Genomic DNA, 11029 nt, shown 5'->3' on the forward strand with positions numbered 1-11029 from the left:
ACCACCATTTATTTCTTCCATACATATTTTCAAATATCACAAAAAAAAAAAACAAAGTATTTTTGAATTATATCGCCAAGGGAAGAAGTGGCAATTGTTTGAATATGAATAATTAAATTGTTTGAATATGAATAACAAAATTCAATGAATGCGAAGTTGACAGTCAGACAACGAAAGTAATAATGACAATTGTTTTTTTGCCTTTAATTACAGCAAAAAAAAAAAAACCCAACTAAATTGGTTCAAACAACGATATATTTGTTTGTTAATTTATTTTTTAATTCACATTGTTTGTCACATAGTATGAAAGAATAATTAATGAGAATTAGGTGGTGTAAGCGTGCAGGTATTTATCCAAAATGACACTGTAATAAATATTAATTAAACTCAATTCACTGTGTTTACCTGTTTTAATTGAACTAAAATATTTGGAGATTTTTTTAAAAAAAGTTATAAAATGATGAGAGAAACAGTGAAAGATATGTTTAGAGGAAGTAAATTCAAACTTGCCCATTCGAAAAGGCAAAAAAAAATCAGAATTAAAGGGTTTTTTAAAAGAGAATGAAAAACTTTTGCGGTAGAGAAATGTTCTTATTTTGGCGGCTTGAAGTCAAGTTATCCCACCAACTGACTAATTGAAAATTACTAGGCACAAGAAAAACATAAACAAAAAAATTTGATAATTCATTGACTATTATGGATGATCAATTCGGTCCCATGAAATTTTTTCATCGGTCATCAAGGTAAATTCGGAAGTACACGCGACGATCAACCCAGAAGTTCAACATCCTTTGATTACGTCTTCATTTAGAGGAAAAATTTCTGTAAATACGTCATAGTTGAGATTCGAATCATGGGTATCTGGGTGACAACCTGATGACCTACCGTGATATCATGACCCGAGGACAAGAAAAACATAAATAAGAAAGCACAAGAGAAGGGAAATATCTTCCAAATAATTTCGATAATTGCGTTTGTACCTGATGTTGATATTTAATTTCAGAAAAAATTTAGATATTTGTTCGATTCCAATCAAACAGTAGCTGCTAATGGAAGAAAAAGTAAAAGAAGAAAATAGCGTGCTTTGACTCTGCATGCACTCGAGTTGTTGAGACTTGAAAGAACTATTTGACGATTAGAATCTTGCGATTACTGCGAATCTTCCAGTTGTATTGGATATAAGTGCGGGTGGTAAACTAATCTATTATTTACAGATAGATTTAGTACTTCATATTTGTTTACTATAAAAAGGAAACAATCTTTATTGATCATCAATGTGCGTGAGAACTAATTGAGGGAATTTGCCCCTGCAGTTTTTCTTTCGTCTTCATCGTCGTCTAGCTCCGGTAAATGGCAGCGCGCGAATCCCATGCCTCTTGGCCGAGAGCTCAGCTGCTGTTCTTCTTCATCCTTCCTCTGCTCCTCTTGCAAGGGAGGGTTGCAGCTCAAGCCAACGCTACAGATCCAAACGAAGGTACTTGCGGAGGCAAAACCTCTTATTGTGCCCTTTGCCAAGAAAGGGAATGAAAAAATTAGCCCTTGTAGGCACAAACCCTTTTCTAGGTTTTCTGAAGTATTCTAAAGTCTGTTCATACCCTTTTAGTCAAAAAGGGGCTCAGTAGCAGGATCTGAATATAATTTTTCTGCAGATTGTTTCTCTTCAGAAAATAAGATTTCAGATGCATTTCTTCTGCTAGATTGCTTTCTGTTTAATCTCCTGGTGTAGTTTGTTGTACTGATTCTATTTATTCCAGATTTGATGATTGATAGAGTAAAAAGAAATGTATATCCTAGTTCAGCCTGTGATAATTTTAACCAAATACAACAACAACAAAACCCTATGCTATTGCTCTCGATCCCGTTCTATATCCTCATCTATGATAATTACAAGCAAATGAGTTTCGGAAATATGATTTCTTCAATTTGGCACCGAGACCGCAGCTTTTAGTACCTTGATGCTGACTGACTTTGGACCTTCCAATACTACTCATTTGATTGCCTGATGATCAAATTGCTATTCGACATAAATCCTATTTTGTGTACTAATTAGGTTGAACAAGTGCCATTTATCTTTCCAAGTGTGGTTCTCATTGTATGATTGGTGTGAATCATATAGTTTTTTTTTTACTCTCTTTTTTTGGTGAAAACAATTGAACTTACTTATGCAAATGGATGTAGTTTTGGCACTGAACACTATCCTAGGGAGATGGGGTTGGAGAGCATCATCTGCTTGGAATTTAAGTGGTAACCCATGCACCGGTGCTGCCATCGATCAAACCCCAATCAGGAATATTAACCCTGGAGTCAAATGCGGCTGCACATACAACAACAGCAACACCTGTCATATCACTCAGTTGTATGAGATTATAATCTTTCTTGAGACTTGTTTAGAGTTCTTTTAACTTCCTGAATCCATCCACAAATTTCAAGCTAGTTTACAGACTTGAATCAACCAAACAAACTCTACATGCATCATCACTCTTACGACTAGTTATTTTGTGCATTGTGTGTTTGCAGGTGGGTTTATGCCTTAAATGTGCGCGGACCTATCCCCGAAGAGCTACAAAACCTACCCTACCTCTTTGATTTGTAAGAACTACTTGTTTTTATGAGATTGCACAATTCAATGTTTGGATTTGGACCTTCCCGACTTTCAAATTATAATTTAATTGTTTTGAATTAAAATTCAACGAATGTGGGAGGGGAAGGAACAAAGAGGGGGTTCACATTAAAAAAATTTAATTCAGCTTTGGCTAAGACTTGTTTCTAATGCTACTTTGATATATCCATTTGCATATCGATGGTATTGTTTTTCTGGGATAGAGAATAATCTTCATAACCAACTACTTTAAAATAGCATGATCTTATGAATAGAAATCTCTCATCCTTAAATTATCAGATGGTATTACTTATACGATAATGAGAAGAACAATGAATACCGCAAAGAGTGATATTAACGAGATGAACTCTACTTTTACAGAAATTTAGGGCAAAACTACTTGACTGGATCTCTGCCAGCTTTCCTAGGGAACTTGACTAATATGCAATACTTGTAAGTCTCTTTTGCACCTCAACCATTGTTTTACATCATCTTTGTATGTAATATGTTCCAATAACTAACAGAAATCTAGGTATTAATGCCTTAAATGGGATAGTACCACCACAACTTGGGAACCTTCGGAGACTCATCATATTGTAAGCATTTTTTTTCATACCTTCCCTAATATGTTGGTTCCTTTACTCTTCTTATTCTAATAACAACATGCTCTAAACACGATTAAGAATTTGAAATATCCTGATTGGCCTATTTTTAGAATTTTAGAAGACTAAGGAAATGTCTTTTGCAGGAGTATTTCAACAAATAACTTCAGTGGTTCAATCCCTCCTGAGTTTGGGAATCTCATAAACTTAGAACGATGGTTAGATTTTTGATTAAACCTTCAACCAAACCTCAATCTTATGAAATTCAACACAAAATTATTTCTTTTCCCCACCATCGCCAATTGGCAACAACAATCTTATTTGTTCTTCCTTCTGAATATTGATATGTAGGTACATCGATAGTTCCGGACTTAGTGGTGAGCTACCACAAAATCTATCCAATCTCAAAAATTTACAGACAGTGTAAGTTCCTTGGAATAACCGATTTTGATATATGCAGATATGGATAGCTGCTGCTAGTAGTAATGCAATTTGCAATATGAATATTATTTCAGGTGGGCTTCAGACAATAATTTCACCGGAAGAATACCTGATTACATTGGGACATGGACAAACCTGACAACCTTGTAAGATTTACTAAATAATTCTAGAATGTTCTTCGTCGGCTTAAATATTTGCTTTCACCAACATTTGTTGTTATCTCAAGATATATACTACAAACATAATCCTTCATTATATTCTTAAAAGATGAACCATGTCAACAACATGTTAATCTTCCACTCTTATTGCAGGAGGTTCCAAGGCAACTCCTTTCAAGGTCCAATTCCTTCAAGCTTTGCCAGCCTAACTCAAATGATTGATTTGTGAGTGTTCGTCTTGTGGTTCCCGTAGAACTACAGAATTTCCCTTTGAACTGTTAGCTACACTAATAAAGGATCAAGTCTGTGAAGATTTACAAAGTATATGTTTTCTTTCTTATTAAAAACTACTAAATTTGCTGGTGGTGCAGGAGAATAGGTGATATCGTGAATGGGAGCTCTTCATTAGACTTCATTGGTAATATGACATCTCTAAGCACCTTGTAAGATCCTGGACAACTTTGAACTTCACAATTAACCTTCACTTTCCTGCCTTGTTATATCTTCAATTTCTCTCTTATAGGGTACTAAGGAATAGCAAGATTTCTGATACAATTCCATCGAGCTTTCAGCGATACAATGGATTAACTTTATTGTAAGATTTTTGAGCCATGTTGGTATTATTATATTGAACTTAATATTTAGAGGAATTTCAGCATTTTGGCACATCTATTTATGTGCATTTTTTTTATATTTCTCTAATATTCATGCAGAGATTTGAGCTTTAACAACATAACTGGCCAAGTTCCTCAGTCACTCTTCAATCTGAGTTCGCTTGCTTTCTTGTGAGAAAAAGTTTCATTGTCACTCCAAATTTGCTATCAAGATGCTGATTTGGTTAAATACCAAGTGTCTCAACTTATTTCTTAAATATTTCTTTTATCAGATTTCTTGGCAACAACAGTCTCTCGGGTTCCTTACCTGTGCAAAAGAGCACTGCACTAGTGAACATGTATAACGCCTCTATGTGCATTTATGCAAATTGACTTATATCCATTTCTTGAACTATTGATCGGAGTTCCATTGGTTTACATGATCCTGATAAACCATGCCACTTTGTTTCTTTGCAGAGATTTATCATACAATCAGTTAAATGGAAGCTTTCCATCTTGGGTTAGCCAAGGAAACTTGCAATTGTATGTTGAAAGATTGATTTGTTATCTTCAGTAAATATAGCAACACTCGTTTTAGCAAACATTGTAAATTTTATCACTTTAATTTCCATCCTGATCAATAATTTGACAAGCTTGAAAGATCAATTTTCTTACTTTTTTGCCTTAAGCTTGATGCTACTTTTCTGTCCAGGAATTTGGTGGCAAACAATTTTGTGATTGATGATTCCAGCAGTAGGTTGTTCCATGTTTCCCTGACATAGATAAAAGCACTCTGTTCCATATTTCTAATTTTCTCTCCCAACAATTCGTTTTCTCTTAGCGTTGAGCATTCTGCCACTGTTTGTTGTGCAGCAACTTGCCTTCAGGGTTGAACTGTCTTCAGCGCAATATTCCATGCCACCTTGGTGCTCCGATCTGTGAGTATTCCGAAAGAACCAATAAAACATTTATGCATCTCACCTAACCATAATATTTCACTTCAGATTCAGACTTTGCGATCAAGTGTGGTGGCAGTAGAGCAATAACATCTTCTGATAACACTGTCTATCAAATTGATAATGCAAATCTCACAACTGCATCATACTATGTGACCGATACAACCAGATGGGCTGTTAGCAGTGTTGGGCGCTTTATGGACGCACCTGCTCCAGCTTATGTGATGACCAGCCAATCTCAATTTCCGAATACTCTAGACTCAGAATTGTTTCAGACTGCAAGGTTGTCTCCATCTTCACTGAGATACTACGGTCTTGGTCTTCAGAATGGAAACTATACCGTTAAACTCCAATTCGCGGAGACGGATACTACGTTCCCTGACTCGGCTACTTGGCAAAGCTTGGGTAGAAGGCTCTTCGATATTTACATTCAGGTATGAGAGCCACAATTCTTACTCCAATAATAGCACTTCCTCAATACATGATGCAGAAACCATTCAAGCATTGTGAAAGAGAACTAAGTTATTACTCCCCTGTTTGTCTATTCTGATATAGAATGATCAAAAAGAGAGAGATTTTGATATAAAAAAGCAGGCTGGCGGCAGATCCCTTGTAGCTGTATCAAGGGAGTACACTGTTCCAGTGACAGATAATTTCCTCGAAATTCACTTCTTTTGGTCCGGCAAGGGTACCTGCTGTGTACAAACACAAGGATACTATGGCCCATTGATTTCAGCTATAAGTGTCTCTCCTGCCGGTAGTTACTTGCACAAGTTTGGCTAGTTTTCTTTTCTTCGACAACTCCTGACATGTTAGTGTTTATATGCAGACTTCACTCCTACCGTATCAAACAGACTGCCGAGTTCAAAGAAAAACCGTGCCGGTTTGATTGCGGGTATTTCAGTTGGAATTCTTGTTCTAGGATTGTTGGCTCTATGTGGAATTATTTTCATCAGACAGAGAAAAAGAAGATTAAATGAGGAAGCAGGTAACAAATAGTCCCTTGCAACTCTGCTGCCATGAATTACATTACTTAACTGATCGATCCAATTGTTTTGCGCTTTCAGTGTTAACAGGACTAGATGTGAAACCTTTCATCTTCAGTTATGCCGAGCTAAGGGCTGCGACTGATGACTTCAGTTCCTCTAACATATTGGGGGAGGGAGGATTCGGCCCGGTGTTTAAGGTAAGACTTTTTTTGTATTTATCATTGGCGCCTAACCTCTCAGAGACCTCTCTACTAAATTGTCTTGTTGAGAATAAAACAAATACTCAATTACGCAGGGGCTACTGCCTGATGGAAGAGCAATAGGTGTCAAGCAACTCGCAACGACATCTCATCAAGGAAGGGGCCAGTTCTTAACTGAGATTGCCACTATATCCGCAGTGCAGCACCGTAATCTCGTAAAGTTGTATGGCTGCTGTGTCGAGGAAGATAAGAGAATTTTGGTCTATGAGTACCTGGAAAACAAGAGTCTAGACCAAGCAATTTTTGGTATAGTAGGCGCAATGCATTCATATAATATGCTGCGCATTGCTCTAGTTGAAAGTTAGAATGCTATCAAACATTCACAAGTTTTACAGTCTTTAAACTTTCTGGAATTTGCAGCATAATCATGAAGCATCAGATTTTAATACCTGCAATTCTCATATGCAATAAGTTTTATATGGTTTTTCAAAAAAAAACAAATCTTTAACCATTTCTGGATTGCAGGGAAAAGCAGTTTGCATCTCGACTGGCCGAAGCGATTCGATGTATTGATCGGGGTAGCAAGAGGTTTAGCCTATCTGCACGAGGAGTCGAGAGTGCGGATTGTGCACAGAGACGTGAAGGCTAGTAATATTCTACTTGATGCTGATCTCAACCCAAAAATCTCAGATTTTGGTTTGGCGAAGCTCTACGACGACAAGATGACTCACATTAACACAAGGGTTGCTGGCACAATGTAACATTCACTCTTTTTATCCTTTCCTTTTGAGTGTTTTCTTGTAGCATTTGTTATCGTTAGAAACCTTTGTTTTAGTGGCTATTTGGCACCCGAGTACGCGATGAGGGGGCATCTAACAGAGAAAGCTGATGTTTTTGCTTATGGAGTGCTGGCTTTGGAGATCGTCAGCGGAAGACCGAACTCCGACGAAAGCCTAGAGCATGACAAGGTTTATCTTCTAGAATGGGTAAGCCAACATACATTTCGTTTTTCGATTGTATCAGTTTATAGCTGATCATTTCTGATATGAGCATATGGTACTTTAGCTTGGCTATGTTCTACCAATCATCAATTCTTCTAATGTCTCAGGCTTGGACTCTACATGACAAGAAGCTTGAACTGGAGTTAACTGATCCAAGGCTAACATCATGCAATGAGATCGAGATTCGCCGTGTCATTGGTATAGCTCTGCTTTGCACCCAGGGGTCGCCCGTGCATCGGCCACCGATGTCGAGGGTAGTGGCTATGCTAGTAGGAGATGCTGAAGTAGCAGATGTCACCTCGAGGCCTAGCTACTTGACTGACTGGCAATTCAAGGATGGAACCAGCAGCTTCACAGCCAACTACTTCGACTCTTCAGCCCAAAGATCTGAAAATAATTTTGCATCTAATGCGGAAACAATGGTTAACATGGAAAGCAGGCCTTTGTCCTCGGAATTGTATGCAAACACTGGCATTGAGGAGGGAAGATGATTCTTCGTTACCGGGGAAGTATATGTACAGTTTAGAGATTTGTAAATGCGAGAGTGCCATGAGACTTTGGTCGTTAGTATCGGTATTGTGTTTGTGCCTTTATATTTGTTGAGAATCATATCCTCATTCTGTAAAGATAGTTTGTGAGTTCATGTTTGTTAAATGGATGTTTACATTGTCAGATTTCATAAAATTTGGGGTATGTTCCTTCCCAAAGTATTTCGCAATTGATCGAATTGCCTACTATAAGAACTCTAAACTCAAGTTGAAACTAAATTAGGTGCACACCTCCGCCTTGTCAGCCTGTGTCATACTTGGCATATGACTCATCGGACGTCTTCCCTGCTCAGCATGAGCTCCGGTGAACCGTGATCGTGCTGGAATTTTGATTTCGTCAAACTAGACAAACAATTACTTGTCACTTCTGATGAGAATTATGAATTATTATTAGCTTCTCGGAAAAAAATTCGAGTTCAGTGTGGTGGTTACAAGATCATGTAAGAATTTACATATTTCTCAAGCTATAAGTTACGATAAATTGGAGATGCACATGAAATTAGAATTATGATTTGATCACACAAATCTTGTTTTACTTTATTATCATACATGACACATCAATTTTGAGCGAACTTCGATTACTAATTTGAAATTCTTTCAAACACTATGGATGAGATCACTATTGGTCAATGTCTCAATGTTTTAGAAATTAAAGTGAAATAATGAAGAACATATATTCAACTTTAATTATTGAATTAATGATTTGATATGATCACATGAGACTATCAAATAGAAGATGAAAATTGAATGATTACGAATATCTAATAAGGGCATTTGGTCAATATATCCCAAACCCTAATATCCTATTTTAGATATTACAGTTAAGCGATAAGGATAATATGTGAGATCGATCAAATAGAGGATATGGTTATTGATTATAATCTTTAGTCATTTTAATTAGATAAAATGAAATTAATAAACTATTTTGAGTTGATTAAATCAAAATTAATTTATTAGAACTTGACATGCTCGTCCTTCACAGTTAAATATTTGTTGTATCTCAGGATATATAACTACAAAACATAGTCCTCAATGTATTCTTTGAAAAAGACAAACAATGTTAGTTGTAACTATTTGGAGTCAACATGTTAATCCTCAACTCTTATTGTAGGAGGTTTCAAGGCAACTCCTTTTAAGGTCCAATTCCTTCAAGCTTTGCCAACCTTTCTCAAATGACTGATTGTGAGTGTTCATCTTGTGGCTTCTATAGAATTATAGGATATCCCTTTGAACTGTTGGCTATAGCAATAAGGGGTCGAATCTATGAAGATTTACAAAGTATATGTTTTCTTTCTTATTAACAAACTACTACATTTGCTAGTGGTGTAGGAGAATAGGTGATATTGTGAATGGAAGCTTTTCAATAGACTTCATTGGTAATATGACATCTCTAAGCACCTTGTAAGATCTTGGACAATTTTGAGCTTCATAATTAACCTTCACTTTCCTGTCTTGTGATACCTTACATATCTCTCTTGATTAGGATACCAAGGAACCATAAGCTTTCTAATACAATTCCATCCAGCTTCAGCGACACAATGGATTAACTCTATTGTAAGATTCTTGAGCCATGTTGGTATTAATATAATGAACTTAATATTTTGTGGAATTAGCACATTTCGGCATTTTAGACTATCTATTTACATGCAATGTATTAATATTTCTCTAATATTTTCTTATATAGAAATTTGAGCATTAACAACATAATTGGCCAAGTTCCTCAATCACTCTTCAATCTAAGTTCACTTGTGTTCCTGTGAGAAAAAGTTTCATTATCGCTTCAAAATTTATGATCAATATGTCAATTTGGTTAAATGTTTCAACTTACTTAAATAATTCTTTTATCAGATTTATTGGCAGTGACAACCTCTCGGGTTCCTTACCTCTGCAAAAGACCATTGCACTAATGAACAGGTATCATGTCTCTGTGTTTTTATGCAAATAGTCTTATTTCCATTTCTTGAACTATTGATTGGAGTTCCATTTGTTTACATGGTCCTGTTAAAGTATGCCACTTTGTTTCTTTGCATGGATTTATCATACAATCAATTATCAGGAAGCTTTCCATCTTCGGTCAGCCAAGGAAACTTATAATTGTATGTTGAAAGATTGATTAATTTTTTACACTACATATAGAAACACTTGTTTTAACAAACTTTGTAAGAGAGAACTTGTGAGAAACTTTTCGAGGTATGCGAGCCACAATTCTTGCTCCAATAATAACAGTTCCTCGATACATGATGCAGGAAGCATTTAAGTATGGTAAAAGAGAACTAAGCCTGGTTGTCTATTCTGATATAGGATGATCTAAAAGCGATAGATTTTGATATAAGAAAGTAGGCTGGTGGCAGATCCAATGTAGCTGTATCGAGGGAGTTCACAGTTGCAGTGACTGATAATTTTCTCAAAATTCATCTCTTTTGGTCCAGCAAGGGTACCTGCTGTTTACCAACACAAGTATATTATGGCCCGTTGATTTTAGCTATAAGTGTATCTCTTGGTAGTAACCTGCACAATTTAGCTAGTTTTCTATTCTTCGACAACTCCTAGTGTATCAAATAGATTGTCGAGTTCAAAAAAAAACCATACCGGTTTGATTGCCGATATTTCAATTGGAGTTGTTGTTCTAGGATTCTTGGCTCTATGTGGAATTATTTTCATGAGACAGAAAAAGAAGGATAATTGAAGAAGCAGGTGATAAATAGTTGCTTGCAAGTCTGATGCTATGAATTACTTCAGTTAACTAATTGATCCAATTGTTTTGTGCTTACAGTGTTAACAAGAATGGTTGTGAAACCTTTCACCTTCAATTTTACATAACTAAGGGCTGTAACTGAAGACTTTAGTCCCTCTGACATATTGGAGGAGGGAGGATACAACCCCGTGTTTAACGTTAGGCTTTTTTTTTTTAAAATTTATTTATCATTGGCGCCTAACCTCTC

At 36.3% G+C, this 11029-nt stretch overlaps 1 protein-coding gene across 1 annotated transcript; it reads left to right on the forward strand.

The window, feature by feature from the left end:
• Positions 1-1235: 1235 nt before the first annotated feature.
• On the forward strand, positions 1236-8257 carry LOC121997071 (probable LRR receptor-like serine/threonine-protein kinase At1g56140). Its single transcript, XM_042551302.1, has 24 exons — positions 1236-1474; positions 2179-2356; positions 2518-2589; positions 2981-3052; positions 3124-3195; positions 3348-3419; positions 3553-3624; positions 3717-3788; positions 3954-4025; positions 4172-4243; positions 4324-4395; positions 4514-4585; positions 4687-4752; positions 4871-4936; positions 5106-5150; positions 5267-5331; positions 5398-5783; positions 5905-6106; positions 6179-6337; positions 6417-6535; positions 6634-6844; positions 7064-7295; positions 7374-7524; positions 7647-8257. Exons 1-24 carry the CDS (start codon positions 1351-1353, stop codon positions 8028-8030), a joined length of 3108 nt encoding a protein of 1035 aa, XP_042407236.1. The 5' UTR covers positions 1236-1350; the 3' UTR covers positions 8031-8257.
• The last annotated feature ends 2772 nt before the right edge of the window (positions 8258-11029 follow it).

This window comes from Zingiber officinale, chromosome 6A, assembly GCF_018446385.1.
Source record: "Zingiber officinale cultivar Zhangliang chromosome 6A, Zo_v1.1, whole genome shotgun sequence".
Lineage (NCBI taxonomy): Eukaryota > Viridiplantae > Streptophyta > Magnoliopsida > Zingiberales > Zingiberaceae > Zingiber > Zingiber officinale.